We start from the raw sequence: 25,144 nt of genomic DNA, 5'->3' as shown, positions 1-25,144 counted from the left end.
GTACTCACAGTTGCTGAAAAATAGTTCAAAGCCTATAACACGTAATAAATAAATCCATTTCTTCCAGAATAAAGTATATATCAATCAACAAACTGCCTTCATCCATAGATAAGTGTTTATACAATATGACAAGCACTAACTTGCACAGAGTCTGGGAAATGAGCTAGTATATTAAAATGAAGAAGGGCCAATTTCCCAAGAAATTATTTCCCACCAGAGCCATTTTCCAAATGTCCTTTAATTTTTTATTAAAATCAACATTATTAAATGTGTATTTTAAGGTTTTGATAACATTTTCCGAACGTGTGACCAATTGTAAATATCGAAAATGTCTCAAAACCGCAATATTGATATATTTTGGCAAATTTGTAAATGATATGGCTAAAAAAATGATAAGAACATAAACCAACACCAATGTTCCATCTGAAGAAACGCTATGTTTTGTTTTCAGACAAAAACATTTCCATTTGGTTAGGGACTTCATTCGATGCGCTTTTTCATAAAATCTATAAAGTTGTATATTATTTCAAAATTGGCTTCATGCTTTAACAAGTATATACTCTTCAACAGACTTATATCAGGCTTTTTATGATACCCATTTGGACTTACAGCAGGAAAAGTGAATCATTCTGCATGTTTTAATGTTATATTTTCGAAATGAGGTTTTTAACAAAAATTATAGCCACCATTGAATAGCAGTTATATTAAGAATCCATGATAGTTTTCTACATCTTAGATTAAATCATGTATCTTCTCTGATCAACAGGTTCACGTGTTGTCTTTCTTTTTTTTAAAAGAAAGCTCAGTGTACGAAAGGTCACGTTATCTATCATGTGACATTATGGTCAGAAATGGGAACGACACAGAAGATTACCACAGAATTTACTGCTGATGGATTTGGAATTATTCGAATGTTAAATGGACAGAATAGGTTAAATATCGACTTCCTTACTGAATTAAACTCTGCACTAGACCGCGTTTTAAGGTAGGATTATAATTTTATGATTTTTTTGAGTTAAAGTAAATAAGATAGAAGATGCGATCTATATAATAGGACCAAGCTAGCTAGTTGGTTCGGACGGCTATTTAATAACATTTTTCTCCAATTATATCCGATCTACTTCCTGTTTGGACAGTTAAAAACGTAGTTCACTGTCTATACTTAAACACTGAATTTCGAAATGTCTTTTGAAAAAGATGTATTTTCGTCCAAGTTGTTTAGTCTTTATTAAATGCGAAAAACACGGTTGCTGCTTTCAAGAAAGCTATTAGCCCAAGGAATCTCAATACCAATGGCAAAGTCGAAGTCATTCATTCGAACAATCAATGGACGGGACCACGACTTGGTTGACAATATCATGGATATTTTTAGCTTGGAGTATTTATATATATATTCATAGGCGGATCCAGGGGGGGGGGGGCTGGGGGGTCCGCCCCCCCCCCCCCCTTTCGTGGAAAAAATTTGGTTGATTATATAGGGAATCACTGAAGCATGACTGGAGCGGCCCCCCCTTAGGTCAGTCAGCGATGGGTACCACAAGTAAAGCTTGAACTGCTTACCCTTACAGAGCACCTCTGTCCACCAATGTATTTTTTATTGGAGTTTGTTTTTTCTCTTACTCCCGTAATTTCCATTTAAATTATGTAGGTGTTGCTTGTCACTCGTGGTCTAGCATACAATTAATCTCATTTTAATTTCAAATTCAAATTCAGTCATTTTATAGGGTTAAAGAACTAGATATATATATATACCGATGGTTTATGTACTTAGTATATCTTAGGTTAGACTAAGACATATACCAATCCGCAATGGAATGGAGCCATATCTCCATTACGACTTACTGGGTTTTAAAATTATCACTGTTGAATAACACGACTGGTGTCACGTTTGGAGCAGGAACTACTATCCCATTAGGAGCGCACGAACTCACCCCGTTTTCTAGTGGGGATTGTATTAATAAATATTGAAGTTTTGTGAAGTGTTTTGTGGACTGCTTTTGTATTTGTTTTTTTTTTGTCATTTTTTGGTCTGTCCTCTTTCGACTTCGTTAGCTATATATGTAACAGTAAATTCGGTCCGGCAGTAAAATGTGTGCCCCGGACTTTGTTTCCTATGTAATGAAGGTCATGACCTTAATTTTACTAGAAAAATAAGTCTCAGGATAAATTTCCCTAGTAAAATAAGTCCATAGCTAGTAAAATATGTCTGACACTTATTTTTTAGTACTAGCAATTTGTGTCCACCCGCATACATTTTTACCAGGACTGATTCATCTCTTACATATACAACTAAATATGTTGACTTAAAAAATCCAGCAAGAGCAACAAAAAGTCAATATGTTCATGAAAGAGAAAATTTTATAGAAAGATCGTAATAATTACTCAAACACCAGAAGGTTCTTAACAAAGTTTATCATTTAATCTATATCAACATTGTCTCGTCCCAATTGATCGACACGTAGAATATACCATATGCAAGGACGTCAAGTTTATTTTTGTCTCCAAAACAGCCACATTAAACTTCTTATAGCAAATGTTAATACTGTGTTACTTCATAGCAAATGTTAATACTGTGTTACTTCATAGCAAATGTTAATACTGTGTTACTTCATAGCAAATGTTAGTACTGTGTTACTTTCATTCATTCAGTAACAAAGATTGCAAAGCTCTTATAACAACATCTGAAGGAAAGTTTTACAGCAATGGGATTGATTTGGATTGGCTATTTCAACAGCCCAAGGAAATAGGACAGAAATTTTCCAACCTTTTACACGACACACTATGGAGGATCATGCACTTTCCTTTACCGACTGTAGCAGCATTAAATGGTATGCTAGGAGTAATTGTTTTAGAAATGATTGCACCATCAAAGAAGAATTCTATTTAGAGAAAGGGGTGTCTTTTGAAGAAAAAAAAATGGATAATTATTTTGTCTTACCATTGAAACGACACTGTAAATTTTGGGAGCATTTAGAGTGACCATTCTGCGAGATTTCCCCTTTTCAGTGCCATATAATGTTCAAGTGATGCCGAATAAATATCCATTTCGAGATAATTAAAAAAAAATGAAAAGGTCAGCTAACACTAAGCCTGTCGTCCTCTGTTTAAATTAAATGATTGCATGATGTTGTTGAGGCCATCTAAACACTAGGGGTTGTTGCTGAGTGTTTTTGATCTGCAGTAACTATTTGTCTCCGGGATTTTTTTAATTTTTTTACTAAGCATGAGAAAACTCTATAGTTTTTTTCTAGCTTGGATTTGGGAAATCTTTGGTAATGAAATCATCACTTCGTCTGGTACTGTTTCAAATAGATAAGTATTTTATTTATTGGTCCATAGTTTAACTTACAGACGCCATATTGTCTTTAGTAAAAGAAAACCACACAGTTAAGCCTTAAATATACGAATTTAAAAGTATACTGAATAATCCGTTAGAATTGAAAGAAGGCAATTTACACTTACTTTTGAAGGTCACAGAGGAATAGTCGCTACTGTTCCGAATAACCTACCGTTTATTTCTTCAGATTTTATCTTTTCGTAACGTTTGTTCAAAAGATGATATGTATTTTAAAGAATTAAAATATAAAATTAAGACGTATAATTCTGATGGGCCATGTAGGCTAGTGTATGGTATATCTAGGCTTTATCCCCTGTTTTTTATACGCCCGTATACGGGACGGATTATGATATATCCGTCGTTATTTTAACATGTCGGACAATAACTCAAAAATGCTTTAACCAATTTCCCTTAAACTTTGGTGAATTGTTTATATCTATTGACGTAAGTTCCCTTTCGGTTTTTATAAATTTTAGATTTTACGTTTCCGATTTATGGGGTTTTATTCATTAAAAAAGGGGGATTTTCCAGTTTTCGGACAATAACTTAAAAATGATTTGAGCAGTTTTCATGAAACTTTGGTGAATTGTTTATATTTATTGACTGAAGCTCCCTTTCGATTTTTATAAATTTTAGATTTTACGTTTCCGAGTTATGGGATTTTATTCATAAAAAGGCGGGATTTCCAGTTTTCGGACAATAACTCAAAAGTGCTTTGGGCAGTTTTCATGAAACTTTGGTGACTGGTTTATATCTATTACAATAACCTCCCTTTAGGTTTTTTTTTTACAAAAATGACATTGAGGAGTTATGGAAATTTATCTGTTGAAAAAGCGACGGGCGTATCATGCGCTTATGGCGCATCTTTTTTTTATTTTTAGCTGTCAATGTTTTGTGGTTTTTTTTGTGTTGCCCTTTATATTTTGGCCACGTTATTAAATATGATTCAATCTATTTAAAAAAAAATGTATTGTTTTCGTGGGATTTTTTTGCCTCTAAATGTACACATTAAACACTTTGTAAAGCATGTACAATTACAAAAAAAATGTATTTCCTGTATTTTAAATATGATATTGTTACGCTTTTGCTTTTTCTTGGAGAGATTTTATCACCATTTCGCATAAATACAGTTCTAGAATGGATATGCAAAATACATAACTCAATGTCGTAATCACTTGACCTCTGCACTAAATGTGCGAACTCATAAAATCTGTTATAAGGATTTCTACACCATGAATGTATTACTATGTATAGCTGTATTTGATAAAACCTTTCGGAATTTAGGGTCCTCAAAGCTCTCCAACTTCGTACTTTATTTAGCTTTTTAACTTTTTTTATTCGAGCGTCACTGATGAGACTTTTGGAGACGAAATACGCGTCTAGGGTACAAAATTATAAGCCTGGTATCTGTGGGGAGTTTTTTAATAAGTAATATAAATAAAATTAAAAGAGGTATATAATATATGATTTTAATCAACAGGTCACACGTTTGCTGGAGGAGCTTTCATTGCAATTGCACATGATTACAGAGTTATGAGGGCAGACCGCGGATGGATATGCTGGAACGAAACGCACCTTAAGTTGCCGATTGGTGACCCTCTGCATGAAGTTTTGAAGTAAGATCACCAAACGTTAACCTTTTATATTGTATTTTCTACCGTACAATGTTATCGCAAAAGCGCTAGAGTCCTACGAAATGAGTCTAAACTTTACAAAAAAGTCTTGCACGTGATGTAAATAAAAGCTTTTGAATATTCCTGGTTCAATCCAAACCCAGGTTTCGTAACGCTTACAGGCTATGAGCAGTCACTTTTACAACATAGTCAATTCAAAAATGGAAAGGGTTTTATATTGAATAAAAGGGATTTAGGTTATCCGTCAATGACCTGAAATATAACTTATATGTTTAATTGGAATCTTGTCACGATATGTATTTAAATTAGTTAACTGGTTTGCTTTTTAAGTTTGTTTGATAAATACTATCTCCGTTTTACTTTACATTACATTACATTACATTTTTTTTCAATGTCCTTTTTTTATATTTAAACTTCTTTATATGGTTTTGACAGGAAGTCTTTTTTCTGGTTATCTGTTCTTTTGGTTGTGACATGGTATCAAGTTCCATATGACACACTTATGCAATTTACAGTAAAAGTAACTTTGCAGCGTTCGTCGTGTTAATTACCCGGACCATATGAGTATATACGCGTACGGTCCAAAAACTCATATGCATGGTCAAGAACAAATTCATAAAATGATATATGACAATAACAATATAAGTATTTGAGAGAAAACGATAATTATTCAACGATTTTGCTTGTATTGCATTCTAGTGAGTAACAGAACATTTTGGATCTATTACGTGGCAGTTTACTGTTAAAAGACTCATCATACATACCTGTGTCTGTAGTACTCTTGTGTGTGTCCAAGCCAATTGCAAAATACAATTTTTAACCACAGCACCAGTAAATATGATCCCAACGGTCACACACTTTTCTCATACAATGGAAGGACAGAGTACGCGGTATGCAATCAATTTAGTTTTAATGGTTATACGTTTATAAGACAACAACAAAACTGCACCATAAAGTCACATAAAGTTCAACATAAAGTCTTCAGCGATAATAACATGTCGACACAATATGCCAAGTTTGAAATCGTTCGAGTTTAGAAATGTCGAAAACTTATTTAACAGTAAAAATTTATTCTTTAAAAAATTCTATTGTAATAAATCATTTCATATCTCATATTTCTGTATTTAGAACTCAGAAAAGCGAATGAAGTCAAAACATTAAGATAACACCATCACATGTTTGACCGACGTCACATCAATCTATTGACTGCATATTCAAAATTTGTTTCAGCACAAAAGTTTGGAATCTTAATGCTATGCGTGAAGCCGTTGTGTTTGGAAGACGAATTACAGCACCGGAAGCCAAATCATTAAGCCTTGTTGATACTGTCGTTGAATTAGACAAGCTACTTCCGGAAGCAAAGAGATTGGCAAAGCATGCGCTTGGGAACAATGACATTGACAGAAACGCATTAACAATGATGAAATCGAATACATATGTCAGAAAGATTTTTCCATCCAAATTATGATAATTTAAGAGAAATGAAACTGTTAAGTTCACCTCAGCAAGGAGATGGCATGCGGAAGTGATTGCTGTGCAGATCATATATGTTTAATAAAAAGATTTGCACGACGGTCGACGCTCTCCGCTCGATTATAACTGTGATTGCAATCAGCTCTAAATGATTAAATACTTAGCCAGAAAAGACAAAATGATAATAATCATATCCTAGAACAACAGATTTTTAAAAATATAAAATATGAGTGATAATTAAAAAAAAATAATTGTCAAATTTTGACTGCCTGGTCTAGAATTTATTTGTTATATACAGCACCAGATCTAGATTCCATCCCGATTTTTCTTGTGGGATTACTGTTGCTCAATATTTTAGTTTTCTGTGTTATGTTTTGTGCATTGTTTTTTGTCTTTTTTCTTTGATCAATGACGTTGTCTGTTTTTTCAGGTTATGGGTTTTGATTGTATTAAGATTATGGTATCTTCTCCCCCTTTTTCTCTCTTACAAATATGTAATGTCCAAACAGTTTTCATGTTCCTCAGTTTGTGTTTGTTTGACACTACACTCCGTTCTTTATAAATTATAAGGGGGAACTATTATTTATCTGTGGACAACTGTTTTTGAAAATAAACTACAACTGTATAAATAAAATTATCTGAAGTCTGACGAATATAGGGAACATATTATATCCTTTCACGCTGGAAGTAGACCAACAATCCGAACTTGGAGTAAAGACTCTCCACTTTTATAGTCCTTTTTTCATTTCTATCCAGTTGTTATTTCAACAAATCACATCAAACTGGATCATCCATCGCTGTATGGGATACCAACCAAAATTTTACTACGAAAGCGTTTTTGCCTCCATTACGCTCTGTACAGTTTATAGATGTGAAATAGTAATAATAACGTCGCTAGTTAAGTTACATGTATTTGAAAAAGATGGCATGCGAGATAAAGGACTAGAAGTGGTTTAGTTTTACTATAAGGTAACCAACGTGCAGTTTTATTTCTGACAGAGGCAGTTATTTAAGTCAGAAATAAAATTACCCGGAATCGGCACATTGTTCTCCGGGTTTAAGTTTATCGTTGCTCTTGAATTTAGCCAAAACTATTAGATTAATAAGTAATGGCTGTTTTATTATATAACACAAGGTTAACCAGGATAACACACACCAAAGAAGAAGCAAAGGCGTATATTTGAAATATTAATTGATTTTCTTATGTGGTTAGGTTGAATGTTAATTTAATAGCATGCGACCAAGGTCCTGCATTTAATTTGGTCGCATGTAAGATATTAACAGCTCGTACAAAAAGATCACATGAATTAGTTTCGGATTTTTGGAAAGACCAACAATGTTTATCTAGTAATGCCTTTGAGTCTGTGGTATAAATTCGTATTACTGGGACACGACGATTGGTGAGTCTTGTCCGCACTCCATTTTTCCCAAGTTCAAGTTCATAGGTTAGATTTTGAAATAAGTTCGAGTTTTCAGGAGGCATCCACTCAATATCTGTCTGTGTTGGAGATCCAGTGTGAAAATGATAAATTGTTTGTTTTAGATCAATTCTACCAGGAATATTGCATTGGTTACTTGGTGAGCAATATCTTTCAGGAACTTGAACACTGTTGCCTAATTTGTTTAGAGTAGTAGACACATTTCTGTTCAGCTTTCCCCTCTTTTCTCTACAAAAAAATAAACATAACTATAAAATGCTGAAGAAAGGAAAGGGTAAAAACATTTTAGGACTATAGTCCGCTATTTTGTATACAATTCTTTATTGTTCCATCTTATGTAGTTTACATTTCTCAGTTGGTTCCATATACAGATGCTTGCAGTGACGCCTCAGATTTCTTTGATTTAATTAACTCTATTAGGAGATTATAATCATACTGTTGTTATTCAATCATCGCATCTGCTATCATTAGAATGATCCTTTTGTTTTTCTGCAATGAAAGTCGTTCAATAACGGGGTTGTTTCGGGTATTGCACATGATCGTGTTTTTTGTCCTTATGACGTTGCAGTATAAAATTTACTCTGAAGTACAGTCTTCGATATTAGTGTTTAGGTGGCATGATTTTATAGTACTTTGAACTTGCTATCCCGGATAATCCGTAACTGCGAGAATTTACTGGTGTGTTTGCAGGTGGAATTAAAGTTGGGTGTGAAGAGCGTGTCACTGTGCCTCTTAAAATTACCGAACCAATAGTTGAAAGGACAATAAAAGAGAAACAAGATAGAAAATATATGATATTTAAATCTAGAAATATACTTTACCTGAAGCCATGCGAATCCGAATTGTCTTCATACTGCTCGTGACTCTCAGAAGGAATATGTACAAAGACTTCATCCAAATAACAAACCTTCCCATCAAACCATTCCACAGAATCGATTTCCATTTTATTTACTAGTATATAAATACCTTTGAAGGTATATAAATTAGCTTGGTTATTTGATCAGCATTACAGCGTTGTTATAAATATTATCTACTTTAAATACGATTATGGCTATCAATCTGTCGAGTGATCGATATACTGGTATTCAGGAGGTTCCGAAAGGTTCATCCTAATTTTACACACAGAGAATTGCTTTCTTTTTCATCAGTTCGATATGAATAAAAGAGGAAGTAGTTCGGGTAAACGTCACTGAAACAACAACCCATCTATACTATAAATTACCATAAGACACAATTGAGAGAAACATACATTATAATATTCAACAATAATTTAATTTTGGATGTAACACGTCTTCTGATTGACTGAAAGTTTTTTGTCTATAAGCTCATAGACATAATTTTGTCATGTGACCGTGACGTCATCAATGTTTTTTTATGATTTACTCTTAAAAATGGAATTTAGAATTAAATTATCAAAAATGACTGTAATATTTTTTCTGTCTATTCGAAATAACCTAAAAAATGTGGTGCACACTTTTAAATAACACGCTACGCGGGTTATTCAGTGTGCACTACATTTTTTATGTTATTTCTTCATGATTTCCTTGATAGAGGGTTGCTGCTCACAAGGAAGCTATTAAACAAAGAGTTCCAAATGGTGAAGTTGAAATCATCCCTTCGTAAGTTTTACGAACGCCATCACGAGTTGGTTGACCGTTAAGGAATATCCGTTTCACAGATGATAGCGGATATGTTTCTAATGTCGTAACTACAATCCCGTCCCATTTTCCCGAATGTAACCTACCGAATTAGACTTATTACCGGGTTTGTACTAACATGAGTAACACGACGGGTGCCACATTTTGAGCAGGATCTGCTAACCCTTCCGGAGCACCTGAGATCACCCCCAGTTTTTGGTGGGGTTCGTGTTGCTCAGTCTTTAGTTTTCCGTGTTGTGTTTTGTGTACTGTTGTTTGTCAGTTGGTTTTCCTGTTTGAATTGTTTTACACTAGTCATTATGGAGCCCTATAGAGCTTGCTGTTCGATGTGAGCCCAGGCTCCGTGTTGAAGGCCGTATTTTGACCTATAATTGTTTACTTTTTATACATTGTGACTTGGATGGAGAGTTGTCTCATTGGCACTCATACCATATCTGCTTATTTATAATATAGCCGACAAGAACCAAAATGTAGAGTAAAACTCGGACAAGGGATCAGAAAAAATAGAGGCTTAAGAAACCAGAGGGACATTTAAACTCATATATCGAAAATAAACTGACAACGCCATGGCTAAAAAAGAAAAAGACAAACAGACAAACAACAGTAAACAAAACACAAAGTAGAAAACTTAAAACTGAGCAACACGAACCCAACCAAAAACAAGGGGTGATTTCATGTGCTCCGGAAGGGTTAGCAGAACTTGCTCCACATTTGACACCCTTCGTGTTACTCCTTTAAAATACGTTGATAAGATATACCAAGTGATAAAGCATCACACAATAGCGGATTGGTAATCGACTCTTGTCTAACCATAAGACATCACCAAATTCGTAAACCATCGTTCATGTAAATTTTCTAACCCTGAAACTTGACCGAGTGTGAACTTTTGTAGTTGAAACGTTTTTCATGACAAAGGATAAACAAGACTTTGTTTTTAGCTATGTAAAATCCTTGAAGAAAAGTAAAACCGTCTACGGTCACATTATCCTAAGGAAATCTGAGTTTGTTAAAAAAATTAATCAGAATTAATTCGCAATTTATTGAAATATATGATTGGCATATTATAGATCTCCAGAACTTGTACTCCCTTGGAAAAATGCACTAGAAGAGAAGGAAAGCTTGCCAACCTCTGACCCTATCACTTATTCTTTATATCACGAGTCATTTTGTTTCGTCTTAACACAATTGCTTGTACCGGAAGCACTTACAAGACCTTTCCACCAACAACATAACACTGTCAGACACAGTAGTCGACAAATAAACATATGATACCGATTTCACTTTCTTAAAATAATCCAAAGGTTCTTTTAAGAGGGTTTGTGTTGCTCGGTCTTTTTAGATTGCTGTGTATTAATTCGACGACATTCTTGTTTTAGCTTTGACCACGATGTCGCTTGTTCTTCAACTTAATTTTGATTTCATACATTTTGTTACTTTTTATTCATCTTTTAAATATTGTTCAATTGAATAAATACGTGTACTTTGTGAACGTAAGATAAAATAGTTTGGTATTTTGTGCATTTAATCGACTATTCATTCACTAAATGTTTTGTTCTATACCCGTTAACATCCTCATGGTACACTCTAAAAATATGCCCATTGAAAGAAAGTTGTTTGCGTCTATCCTTAAGATTCCTGGATACGCCCTTGGAAAGCATGGTTAAGGCATTTGCATATTATACTTCCTCTCACAAAAAATATCATTTGTAGAATTCTTTCGCTAAAAGTAAAAGTGTGAGTCTCTAGTTCATGTCTTGTAGACGAATCTTGATTGAAGTTAAGTCGTTATTCAGATGAAATGTATTACCACAGTGTGGCACGAACGAGATAAGGTATCCCTATATTCGACATAAGTATCCAGTAAGTCATCTTTTTTTTTCTTATTGCAGAATAAAATTAATAACAAAATATAAGTATCAATATGAGTGTATACCATTTGACTGAATAAATTTTAGAGCTTGATATGCAATCAACCACAATTCGCCATCTACAAGTTACCTTTTAGTGGTTGCCTTCATTTATATATCATTGTGTTTTTAACAGTAAATTATTATAATAATTATGTATAATATAATAATAGTAGTTTCTATTGAATTCATTCACAAATTGTTTTAAACTTGGGGCATTTGGAGATGAAGCTCAGTATATGTATTGACATTTTCCTATCATTGCAGACCGTAACTATAAAAAAGAAGATGTGGTATGATTGCCAATGAGACAACTCTCCACAAGAGACCAAACGACACAGAAATTAACAACTATAGGTCACCGTACGGCCTTCAACAATGAGCAAAGCCCATACCGCACAGTCAGCTATAAAAGTCTGTTCACATCTATTTAGTCTTTACACAGTGTAGCATCACCACCCGGTACCCCCGATGCGGTGGAAAAAACAAATGTAAAGTCCGGTAAGGTCAAATTCTTCTTATTTTCATTATATTCTACGTTTTGCTTACAAGTAAAATTTTGTGATAGTGATTCCTAATAATGTAGCTACTATTTAGGGCTGATTATGATCATAATTGGCTTTCTCTCTCGTTAAATCGTCAGAATCGGATAGGGAGGTACCTGTTCAACGAAGCTTGTGACGAGTTCAAATTTGTTAAAAAACACATTTATCTTTCAGCAATCCATTTGACGTTTCGTAAAACAAAGGTATATCATATATTAGCTTGAACAACACTGTATTTCGAAAAAAAACTATTGTTTACACAGAGAAATTTATGAAAACAAAGTGGAAAAATTGTACGGCGAATAGTTGTTTACTGTACGTGGATTCAGTGTTATAGATCTATTGTGATGCAGTGTTACCACCTCATTGGCTTGACCTCACATCACCTATTATACATAGGTTCTCTTTATTTAATTGTAGACAGGCTGTATTATTTGTGCACTATTTGCAAATAGAGCGGTCATCTAGGATTTCTAAAGAAATATTTATCAAGCGGAAATTATTGATTATTGTATTGAAGTCTAACTGAATTATAAATAATCTAACAAATATTTTTCGTCAGTCATAAAAAGCCCATCAGTTTAAGAAAGACAGACAATATTTTGGCAAAAGGACATGAAGAATGTTACACTACTATTTCAGGTTAGGGTGAAGGATGGCGCCTGTTAAAACGTTTAAACCCACTGCATTTGTTTGCACCTGTCCTAAGTCAGGAACCTGTTTCAGTGGTTTTCGTTTGTTGATGTGTTTCTTAAGTGTTTCTCTTTTCTCGTTTTTTATATAGATTAGAAAGTTGGTTTTCCTGTTTGAATATTTTTACACTAGTCATTTTGGGGCCCTTTATAGCTTGCTGTTCGGTGTGAGCCAAGGCCCCGTATTGAAGGCCGTACTTTGATCTATAATTGTTTACTTTTTACACACATTGTGACTTGGATGGAGAGTTGTCTCATTGGCACTCATACCACATCTTGTTCTATGTTCCTGGGTGTGGGTTATTTATTTAACTGCAGATAGAAACAACAATAAAACTCAGTTTTATGTAAAACTTTATTACTATTTTTTACAATAGGTTATTATTCTGATTTACGCGTAATACTCACAACAAAACATTACCTACATACCTTACTATAACGTATATAGGTAAAACAATTTCAGGGACACGTGCCTGCGGTTATACGGGTGTTAATATAATATATTAAACAGCAATGATTACCCCGTCTCCTCGGAGACGGTATTAAGAGTTGAACGATGGACAGACTTCGGACTGAATGCTTTCTTACTACCTGATTGGAAGATTTTACTGACTCTATAATAATTAAAGTTCGTTGATTGGTTGGGACAATTCAAACCTAGTAAATGTATTTTAATCCCGTAGAGTGTCGGATTTGAACTCTTTATTTTAGTGATTAGATTTTGTCTGGTTACCAATCATGCATATGTTAGCGAGTACACACACATTTTGTATTCAGACAATGTACATTTATTGTTTATATCCTACAATTAATAACTGGCGCTTTAAGGTTCGTGGCATATAAACTCTTATGTATTTAATTATTTTGAAAACAAAATGAAAATTATGTCTTATGAATAACCATGATGAAATAATTGTTTTTTCCATAATTGAATCGTGCATTATTTGTGTATTGGATTACTTAGTTGCCTTCTTTCTAGTGTTATCTATTTTGTTTACTGACAAATGACGAAATAATGCAATAGTTAAAATTAAATATTTTACAAAACTTTGTCACGATTAAAAAATTAAAACCGCCTGAATAAATTAAAATATGAGAATGCAATGATTATCGATGTCGAAATTAGCCGTCGGTAATAAACAGTCAGTTTGTGTAAAAGAAATAGCTACCAAATTTGTTAATTATGTATGTACAAAGTATATGTATATTGTATATAATCAGCCCTTCTGTATATTACTTGTTTTTATAATTGATTCAACAAATTTCGCTTGTCCAGGTGTCAATAACGGTGATGTTCACACCACGAGTAGTGATAAATGACACAATAACACAGCGATCGATCAATAATATAAGTAAAAGTTGCGTGCCGTATGCTGAATGTCGCCCCTCCTCTGAAAAAGGACGCTAATTTTTATATAAAATCTCTCAAAATTATGACCCATATTTTGGCACATCCCCGTTCACCCAATAAAAGGAAGTGAATTCGTCACCATCATGGTTTCAAAGAGAAAGTAAAACGTTAAACGCCGGATTGTCGTCCAATTAAAACACTCGTTACATTGTTCTCTTGTATATTTAGAATCCGAGATAAACCTAGATTTTCTCGAGAAATGAGATAATTCATTATCTGAAATTGAGAAAATTAATTATCTGGAGATAAATTAGGATTATCTGAAAATCGATCAGAAAAACGTAGATTTTCTTAATATTTTGAGATAAACCGGGATTTTCTCCAGATAATGAATTTTCTGAATTTTCTGAGATAAACTAGGATTTTCTCGAATTTGAATTAAGCTGAGATAAACTTAGTTTATCTGAGATAAACCGGGATTATCTGAGATAATCCTAGTTCATCTGAGATAATCTAGGATTAATTAATAAAAGTGGTTCAGGCGTGCCACGACACATTGGAGGAAAATATTTTAAGTGTTTAATCCTCCCAAGTCTAGCTATGATATATAAAATAGTTTTGAATACATGTAAAATATTATTTTAGTCGCAAAAAAAATGAATTCAGTTATTACTTAAAGCAATAAGCAGGGTCAGGAACAAACTTCTAATATTTGTTTTGAGGTTTATTGACTATTTATACTCATGATACGTGCTATATGAGAGAAAGAAAAAAAGAAAATCATAAATTCATAAGACGAAAATACTGTTGGCATTTTAAAATATAATTCTTAATTGTATGTTTTCTACAAGAATGGTAAAACATTAATAAACATACATATACAAGAAAAAAAATTTATATGTCTACATACGAACGGTCTCCCACAAAATAGTATGTCAATCCAGTATGTCAAGCTTTGAAGGGTAAGTACGATAAGCACCCAACATTAAATGGTATAGTAAATAAATATGAAGATATGTACAAGTAAAACAATAACAAACGATACAATATCAAACTGTATGCTTAATAAAGTTTTTGGTAAAATTGGTTGGTCTCATAGTGAAATCTAAAATAGCATTAAACCCGCTGCATTTGTATGCACCTGTCCTAAGTCAGGAGCCTGTTGTTCAGTGGTTGTCGTTTGTTGGTGTGGTTCATAAGTGTTTCTCGTTTCTTGTTTTATATATAGATTAAACCGTTGGTTTTCCTGTTTGAATTGTTTTACACTAGTCTTTTTGGGCCCTTTATAGCTTGCTGTTCGGTGTGAGCCAAGGCTCCGTGTTGAAGGCCGTACTTTGACCTATAATTGTTTACTTTTTACACATTGTGACTTGGATGGATAGTTGTCTCATTGGCACTCATACCACATCTTCTTATTTATATTTACAGAACTTACCACCTTCTTTAGAACAAATAACATTATCATAATTTGAAAAAGAAAGGCGAAACTAGTATGTTTTGAATTTCAGGCGCTTACACAACATAGAAAACTAAAGACTGAGCAACACGAACCCAACCAAAACGGGGGGTGATCTCAGGTGCTCCGGAAGGGTGAGTATTCTTTCTCAAAAAAATATATTCAAGAAGTCCAATAAAACTAAATAATCTCAAAAAAGAAACATTTGATTGTAAGGATACTCATTATTCAAATATAGAAAAAGAGGTGTAGGGCATTCCACATTGCAGCTCAACTACAATAAATAAACAATTTCTCATTGACAACAAAAATAACCATACATATGTAAAGCTTTACATTTCAAGGATCAGTTTGAAAAGATGTGATATACCATTGGAAATATATTATTTGTGTTCTTCTTAATGTTTAAATTTTACTACGTTTCACTCTCTACAATTTTCGATGCTTATTATGAATGAAAAACATTCAGGTGGAAGCGGCCATACTTTTCTTACACTAATAAATAAGCAAACAATCAAAGAAAAAGTTAACGAACAACATATATGTTTTGAAAAAAATCGATAAAAAGGTACAAACGCAGGCGATTAAGACATTACCCCCTCCCTTTCCACTGTTAAAACATTCACAAAAAAAGAAATTTGTAAATCTAAAAAATTTAATAAGCCTTTTATAATTTTTGTAATCCTCTACAATTTATATACTAGGCTATTCTGAATGAATTAAACTACAAAGCGAAAACATTTTCCACTTTCATCAGCTATGAGACGGTTAGCGTTTTAGAAAAGCTATTACTTGTTGTTAATCAAAATCAAGTATACACAATACGTATGAATAAAGATGACTTTGTATTGATTTTACACAGTGTCAGAAATTTGACATATCATCAAGTTGGTAAATATGATATCGGCGAGTTACGTTTGCGCGTAAAAAATCCACGTTTGCGCGAAATTTACCTGTTGAAAAGTCATTACGTTTGCGCGGATTAATACAATAAAATATGAAAATTAATCAATAACTTTTTATAAAAAAACAAAATTTACTTAATATAGTTAAAAAAAAACTGAAATTAATTTGAACAGATTTACTAAGGATGTATTCTTCTGATGTTTCAGTCTTGTTGAAATCCCGTTCGGGAATAATTTCCAAAACATGTGATACAAGTGAAATATATATATGAATTTGAAAAATATCATAATCAAACTAAAGTCTGTGAAAAAATTGTGTTTTTACAATAAGAAGTTTTTGAGTAATAAAAATATAACCTATCCGGTCAGTCTCATCAGCCAAAATGTTGAGAAAATGGGTAAAGGTACAAAGAAATTATTTTTACAAAAAATATGCACGTCCCATATTAATTTTTTCTTTTCAAAATTCTTACATATGTATTTTTTCAATCATTTTTTAACAAAGAAGTTGAAATAATATGCTTTTTGTTCTAAAAAAAGAGAAAAATCCCAAATTAACAAAATTGACAGCATGGTCAATATGACACGAAAAAGCAACAAAATTTTATAAGACTTTCTAATATTTACACCAACCGATAGTTTTTTTCAAGTAAAATTTATTCAGGTTGGTCCACTTCGTCTTTAATGAAAGTATAAAAAAGAGTTTAATTGTGAAACTGTGATTTTTTTCATGATCATAGTCCAAAAATAGTTAAAATTTATGAAAATGGGAAATCATTGAAATTGAGTACTTTCAAATGGTCGTAGCAAAAAAACAAATGCACAACCATATGATTTTTTCTTTACATCGATTACTTTGCTACAGTCATATAAACCCAAAAATCAGGTTAAGAAAAAAAGTTAAATTCTAGAAATTTTCGGCTCCTCAGAGGTGTACATCCTTAATATTATTAAAAAAAAAAAAAATTTCCCGCCAATGTTATCCGAAATCGCTAGGGTACATTTACCAGGCAAGGAATAACTTATAGATGGTTCCCGTAGATATCATCTGCATGTATACTGCGTTTTATTCATGACTACATACCTTGAATGTTCCTTTCCAGGATATTCACTGTATTTTATTCAAAACTTTTATTTTACATAAATGTAGTGCTTTTTAATGTTTAAAATTATATAAACTATTAAAGACTTCTGTAATATATATTTATCAATACATGAAGTAAGAAGATGTGGTATGTTGCCAATTAATGTTCAAAACAAGAAACGAAAAACAAATTACAGGTAAAAACTCAGGTAAATTACAGGTAAATTCGCGCAAACGTAATACCATTTCTTCGCGCAAATGTAATGCTTGTCATTTTCAAATTCGTGCAAATGTAGGTCGCCCTATGATATTATTACACAATGTTTACCAATTAAATCTTGTTGATGTCATATAGGTGTCCGGTGGGGCCAGACAGCCTAGCAGGGTAAATACATTTTATTTTCATATTCAGTTTCAAATAGAGATGTTCTAATTTCTTTCACGAAAATGTTAACACATTCAAGATAAGAAAAAAAAGTAGTAGTTTTTCGTTCTGAGGCGAAGATGGAATAAAGTTAAAGCTGTCACGATAGAATTTTTAAATAAAATGTTACCTAAAAATACCATCTTTGCTAGCTAAGGGGTACGATCCGACCCGTTCCTCCGATCGTAATCCTTGGCTAGCGGAGATGAAAAAATACTCCAAGTTACAATCGTTAATGTCGGCCATAAACAACAACTAAAACTATATAACAACAACAACATTAACAATAACCACAACAACTGTAGAGAGAAAAAAAACGACTAACAGTCCAAAAACTCTTAATATACTATAAATTAAAAATTTGGAAACACAAAAAAGACAAAATGAAACCAAACAACAATAATAAAAAAAAATATCTTGACGAAAAAATGTTCTTTTACTTCTATACTTAAGAAGTTTCATCTACGGTTTCATCTACGGATTCAGGATTAACTCCACTGAACTGCACTTTTCCGCATGTCAGAAATTTCAAGATTTGTCTTCTAAATTTTGAATTCGAAGCAAAGTAGATGACTGGATTCGACATCGTACTCAATACAACCAGCACTTTTTTTGCCACCTGTGTCCCTGATGCTGTATGAAGTGTATCATCTAAACCAAGTATTTCCTGTAAAGCACGGAGTAAAATAGTGATAACTATAGTTTTCACATACAGAATATTGTTACTGTTCATGCAAATACAATCTTTATGAATTAAAATCGACCGTTTTATATTATTTAGCTACCCTCCAAGATGATTTTGTTTTTGGTTTAATCTAAACATAATATTCTTCAAATGTGTTACTTGTTTCAATATCAGAAGTGTTTTAGATGCATGAAAAATATTTAAAAATTATCAGACTTATCAGACTTGTTTTTAGTCTCTGGTGGATAGTTATCTCGTTGTAAAAAAAAAACACAATTCCTTATTCTTACTATCAAAAATGAAATATTCTACACATCCAGTAAAGATGACTCACCTCCATCCCAAACAAAACGAAAAATGGCGACCACAATAGGACGAATACAATTGTTATCAGTAAGAGGATTCTGACAACCTTCATTCTCTTGAGAACTTGTTTCTCGTTGTGAGACGAAGTTTTCCCGACTTTCCAGACGTAGAACATTATCTTGAAATAGCTGATTGTGATGATTACCAAGGGTACAGCGTACGAAAGTACAATAGCAAAGCATGCGTACACTGTTTCAAAATTTTCAACAATGCCATGTGCTCCGCATGATGTAATATTGTATCCATCTTCTTCTTTTCGGTAGGTGCTGTATTCGTACAGCTGAGGTGAACTGATAACGACACTCCAAATCCATGTCCCGAGAACGATGTATGATGCTCGCTTTGTAGTCAACTTCTCTAATTTTAGTATTTCTCTGTATCTATCAACAGCAATGGCAACCATTGTATAGATCGATGAAGATACTGTCAGGAGGGGAAGGAACATTATCATCTTGCAGACTGCATCACCTGCAACAAAATGATCTTAGTAATTTTCAATGATTCAAAATATACTCTAATGTAACAACTACTACTACTACTACTACTACTGCAACTACAACTACAACTACAACTACTACTACTGCTATTACTACTACTACTACTACTGCTACTACTACTACTACTTCTACTACTAATACTACTACTACTACTACTACTACCACTGCTACTACTACTACTACTTCTACTACTACTACTACTACTACTACTACTACTACTACTACTACTACTAATACTACTACTGCTACTTCTTCTACTACTACTACTACTACTGCTACTACTACTACTAACAGTAATAATAAATTCTTATTATTCACATTTGGGTAATAATAATAATTAGAATAATAGTAAATCAAAGACAATGTATAAATACTAGTAGACAGGAAAATACAAAAAGTGGGGAGAGGGAATGAAAGAAAATGTTAACCAGAAGCTCGTGCAATCATCCCGGCTTGATGATGTAGAAAGTCAACGGCTTGTTGTACTAAATGAAATTGCCACTAGAGGCTCCAATGCAACTTATTGACAATGAATGTGAAAATTTTGTTTAGTCAGGTACGAATAAAGTCCAAACAATTATCGAGTCAGCCTTTTGGAACTTGCTGAGGGGAAATACAGATAGAGATGAGGAAATTATAATAATCGTCTGACCTATTATATCATTTCTAATTATCATGTCTGTTGCATTAATTTGTCGCTATTAATTTCAATTTCAGAATATTATCCTCTTATTATAGTAATACACAATTCACATAAATAAGAAGATGTGGTATGAGTGCCAATGAGACAACTCTCCTTCCAAGTCACAATGTACGAATGTATTCGTATATGGCAGATAGATAGATTGGAAACAAAGGAAAGCAACAGACATCACAGACAAATTTGTATAGATTTGAGATGAAGAAACGCATGGAAAATCATACAACCAGGCAATAATCGACATATGAATTTACAGTCACGGCAAGTATAGGTTTCCAAATGTTCAGGTTACATCACATCACTTTATTAAATAAAATGTGCATAAACATTTTTTCCATTAAATAGATAAAGAAAAATAATTATGCCCAAGAAAAGTAAAGGTCGGAAATTAAGACAGTACTTGATAAAGAGATATGCACAGAAAAGGAGAGATGACAAAGATGAGCAGAAAAGAAGTGAAGACAAGCAAAAAGCATGTTTAGGAACGCAGAGTTTTGAAAAAGTTAGGCAGATAGTTGGTGCAGATAAACAGAACGCTGGAAAACATAAGTAGTATCTGAGAGCTGTTGCAGGTAAACAGAAAGATATGGAGGTTAAGCAGTTATTTGGGGAAGATGAAGAGAACGTTAGGGGATAATCTGAAGGAAACTTGACGCATGAAGCTATACGTCAAAAGTCTGGAGACCAAATTGTCAATGAAGCTAGATAAGGATCTGATGGAATTAGACAGAAAGACTGCAATTGGAGAATGGAAACATATATATAAAACACTTGTACTCATAATGAGTTATCATTTCTTGATGAATCCAGAAAAGCGCTTCAGACGCAAGAAATTTATAAAGTGTTTATTTCATTAGAACTGGTTCGATACCACTGTGGATTGTAAGTTCCCGTTGGTATTATCAGTTCAATAGTCAGTGCACCTGTGCTAGTTCCCCATTCATATATAATCCAGCTGGCCACGTTATTACTGGTGACCTAAACATTGTCAATAACTCTCCTCCCTGTGAAGTCGTTGATACAAATCAGAATTAAAAAACTGAATGGGTCTATGAATACCCATGCTACATCAATCTCTAAAGATCCTAATGTTGCAAAACACCTGTCCTACCTCCATGACAAATATGTAGTTGTCCCCGCAGATAAAGCGCCAACCAACATCGTTTTTGTGTGTAAATCTAATTTCATAAACTGCTTGATAAATGAATTTGGTATTGACAATTCACTTGGACACTTAACATATACCCCCACGACACTTACTAAGGAGGAAATCCTGAAAAATCATAGGTCTGTACTATGTTCCTTTGGAATTTAAACCAAAGATGATGAACTGGATCTTCCTTCACTGTATTGGATACCTAAACTACAGAAGTGTCCTTTCAAACAACGTTATATTGCTGGGTCTTCCAAGTGCTCCACGAAACCTCTTTCTAAATTACCAACATCAATTTGATCAGCAATCAAGGCCGGGCTTCAAAGTTATTGTGAAATACCTATTCTAGAGGTGGCATGTATCAGATGTGGATACTAAAAAGTTCCAACGATAATTTGGAGTACAATACAATCTAAGTCTCTTTCATCTTGCAAAAGTATTAAAACATTTGACTTTTCTACACTTTACACAAGTATTCCCCATTCCAAACTTAAAGACAAATTGAAAGAGTTGGTCCTGTTTTGTTTTATAAGAAAGAATGGCTAACGTAGATACATGTACAAGTAGGAGAGTGATAAATCGTACTTTGTATAAAATCACTCTGATTCCAACCAAAACTTCTCTGACACTGACATTATCAAGAGGTTTGATTTCTTGATTGACAACATATTAGTTACGTTTAGAGGACGTGTTTTTCAAAAAACAATCGCCATTCCCATGAGAACCAAGTGTGCTCCTCTTCTTGCCGACTTGTTCCTTTATTCATATGAGGCTGACTTCATACAGGAACTTCTTAGGAAGAAAGAAAGGAAGTTAGCAGTATCCTTTGACTTTACTTTCCGCTATATAGATGATGTTCTCTCACTAAATAACTCAAAATTTGGTGATTATGTTGAACGCATCTATCCCATCGAATTTGAGATAAAGGATACAACAGACACATTTAAGTCTGCCTCATATCTTGACTTACATCTATAGAAATTGACAACGAGGGCCGGTTGAAAACAAAACTTTACGACAAAAGAGATGATTTCAGCTTCCTAATTGTTACTTTCCATTTCTATGTAGCAACATTCCAGCATACAGAGTATATATCTCCCAGTTGATACGATATTCCAGGGCTTGTATTTCCTATCATGATTTCCTTGATAGAGGGTTACTGCTCACAAGGAAGCTATTAAACCAAGAGTTCCAAGTGGTGAAGTTGAAGTCATCCCTTCGTAATTTTACGGACGCCATCACAAGTTGGTTGACCGTTATGGAATATCCGTTCCACAGATGATAGCGGATATGTTCCAAATGTCGTAACTACAATCCCGTCCTCCTTTCCCTGAATGTGACCTACCGAATTAGACTTATTACCGTGTTTGTACTAACATGAGCAACACGACAGGTGCCACACGTGGAGCACGGGTGCCACATTGCTTACCCTTCCAGACCACCTAAGATCACCCCCAGTTTTTGGTGGGGTTCGTGTTGCTCAGGCTTTAGTTTTTCTATGTTATGTTTTGTGTACTGTTGTTTGTCTGTTGGACCTTTTCTTTTTAGCCATGGTGTTGTAAGTTTATTTTTTATTTGTGAGTTTGATTGTCACTTTGGTATCTTTCGCCTCTCTTTTCCTCCTGAAGATTAGTCCAGAAAAGCGCTTCGGACGAACGAAATTCATTAAATGTTTATTTAGTTCGTTAAAAAAGTTCAATAGAGAGGCGAAAGATACCAAAGGGACATTCAAACTCATAAGTCGAAAATAAACTGACAACAACAATGAACATGGCAAAAAAAGTAAAAAACCAAAAGACAAACAACCGTACACAAAACAAAACATAGAAAACTTAAGACCGAGCAACACGAACCCACCAAAAACCGGGGGTGATCGCAGGTGCTCCGGAAGGGTAAGCAGATCCTGCTAACTTTAACTGTCGATAATAACTGACAGACAAATTATGGATAATGTGATTCCATAATTGACAGGATAATTATCTTTTTATATGCCATCTCTGTATGGCGACATGAGAACTAAGTATAATCATTGACCGTCTAGATGTGATGGATTTTTAGTTTTACGTTAAGAATCTTTTGTTGGTTACTTTTAAAATTTGATATATTGTTTTATCCGTCTATTCGTCCTTCCTATTACTTTCCTAATCCTTTTTGGGGATTCATTTGTGCTGTAGTTTATACAGTTTCACGGTCACTCCAACAACTGTTAATGTGGTCAAAATCACGACCGGAATAAGACAGTCATTTTGATTTACGAATTGAATGTATGATGCACTGCAGTACCAAAAATATTTCAACAATGGAATTGTGATATCAATATAGCAATGCTTAACTATTTTGCAAAATGCAGCAATTAACCAAAACTGCAAATGCAACAAATAATACTGCTGTATAATAACCATATTTGCTATGTTTATGAAAAATACCAGCTTATAATTTTGTACGCCAGACGCGCTTTTCGTTTACAAAAGACTGACCAGTGACGCTCGAATCAAATCAGTTGGAACGCCAAATCAAATACAAAGTTGAAGAGCATTAAAACCGAAAATTCCAAAAAGTTCACTTAAAGACACTACACAAATTTCAAAACATCAACGTTTGATTTTCAATAATTTTGTTTCAATACGAGAGTTTCGGGATAGTGGTTGTTCCAATTGGAGTATGAAAAAGTCGTATCAGGTGACATTATTTTGAATGTATCACGTGACTTTATTTTATAGGCATCTCACAGGAGAATTAAGCAAATGGAATGATTTAAATAACTTACAACATTGGATCTCGAGGTACTGATTTGACTACCTTATTTGGCTTTTATAAGACATAGTTAAAACTGATACCGAGACCGAAAGGTACATTTAAACATTATCTGCATCTGATTCATTTAGGAGCTTAATTAATGCTTTTCTTGTATGAGGAATATTAATTGAACACTAAATCCATTCGGTTATGAATAAACGAGAGCTTATTTGCAATTCCAGTATACATCTTTTTGTTGCACACTTTCTATTTACTGTTGCTTATGCTGTATTTATATATTTACACTTTCTGTACGTCATTTCGAGTAAATACCAAATACATTGAACAAAGGATACGATATAGCATACACCTTGTTGCTATTTCTCCGCCATAATTGGACACAAAAGACGCTCCCTTAAAATTTTGATGTCACAAAAGAAAATGTCTGTCTCACAATGTAAAAGTGATTGTTGTAAGACGTCAATAATTCAAGTGTGGCAAAATATGTGGACTCGTGCAGAAGATTCCTTAAATATCGATTCTATTAGAAGAAATATGTAATAGCATTACATTTGTTTGTTTTGGATCTGTCTGTGTATAGAGTAATTTCAAATGATATAAAGTATTACATTATCATCAAATGATATAACTTAAATGTATTTGCCGTATCATATGCAGCATTTTCATTAGAAATCTAGACAAGCTTTTGAAACATCATGTTTTTTTTCATCTTTATATATATTTTAACCTCATAATGAAGGATATCAATTTGGATGACATGTGTTTCTACCTTATCGTCTTTTTACAGCTTGTATAATTTTATTATGTTCTGTAATGTTCCGAAATTACCTTAGTTTGTAGTTATTACTGTACTATTTTTTTTAATATTATCAAATACTTGGACCTTATATATTTATATTACATCCATACATAAGGGGACAGACATACTCCAGCCGTTATACCTCCTAAACCCGTGAATTAATTTCTGTTTTAAACATTCGCAGAATCTTCACTGCACAATTTTATTCACCATCTTCTTTACTTTGTGACTTTTTTGTTGTTTTTAGCAAATCATGAATTTGCTTTTTTCATAAAAATGGTC

General features: G+C 33.4%; 3 protein-coding genes across 4 annotated transcripts in view; 2 read left to right on the top strand and 1 right to left on the bottom strand.

Moving 5' to 3' along the window:
* Positions 1-25,144, top strand: part of LOC127701343 (plasmanylethanolamine desaturase-like) — a 429,461-nt gene that overhangs the window by 313,560 nt on the left and 90,757 nt on the right. The gene's annotated exons all lie outside the window — the stretch shown is intronic.
* On the top strand, positions 817-6,709 carry LOC127701351 (uncharacterized). Its single transcript, XM_052205242.1, has 4 exons — positions 817-985; positions 2,650-2,828; positions 4,818-4,953; positions 6,202-6,709. Exons 1-4 carry the CDS (start codon positions 852-854, stop codon positions 6,437-6,439), a joined length of 687 nt encoding a protein of 228 aa, XP_052061202.1. The 5' UTR covers positions 817-851; the 3' UTR covers positions 6,440-6,709.
* Positions 7,358-8,844, bottom strand: LOC127701356 (uncharacterized). The gene is made up of 2 exons (XM_052205250.1): positions 8,705-8,844; positions 7,358-8,111 (listed from the first exon to the last, which is right to left on the bottom strand). The coding sequence occupies exons 1-2, from the start codon at positions 8,824-8,826 to the stop codon at positions 7,646-7,648; spliced, it is 588 nt and encodes a 195-aa protein (XP_052061210.1). The 5' UTR covers positions 8,827-8,844; the 3' UTR covers positions 7,358-7,645.

This window comes from Mytilus californianus, unplaced genomic scaffold (assembly GCF_021869535.1).
Source record: "Mytilus californianus isolate M0D057914Y unplaced genomic scaffold, xbMytCali1.0.p SCAF_5, whole genome shotgun sequence".
NCBI lineage: Eukaryota > Metazoa > Mollusca > Bivalvia > Mytilida > Mytilidae > Mytilus > Mytilus californianus.
The sequence above is the reverse complement of the archived record's forward strand: the minus strand, read 5'-3'. Positions and strand labels throughout refer to the sequence as shown.

What these genes read in the sequence shown, in the direction of transcription:
- LOC127701351 (XM_052205242.1), top strand. Translation starts at nt 852, where the DNA reads ATGGGAACGACACAGAAGATTACCACAGAATTTACTGCTGATGGATTT. An exon ending in GCACTAGACCGCGTTTTAAG is followed by an intron (nt 986 to 2,649) that starts GTAGGATTATAA and finishes TCATTCATTCAG; the next exon opens with TAACAAAGATTGCAAAGCTC. An exon ending in CCTCTGCATGAAGTTTTGAA is followed by an intron (nt 4,954 to 6,201) that starts GTAAGATCACCA and finishes AATTTGTTTCAG; the next exon opens with CACAAAAGTTTGGAATCTTA.
- LOC127701356 (XM_052205250.1), bottom strand. Translation starts at nt 8,826, where the DNA reads ATGGAAATCGATTCTGTGGAATGGTTTGATGGGAAGGTTTGTTATTTG. An exon ending in TCGGATTCGCATGGCTTCAG is followed by an intron (nt 8,112 to 8,704) that starts GTAAAGTATATT and finishes ATTTTTTTGTAG; the next exon opens with AGAAAAGAGGGGAAAGCTGA.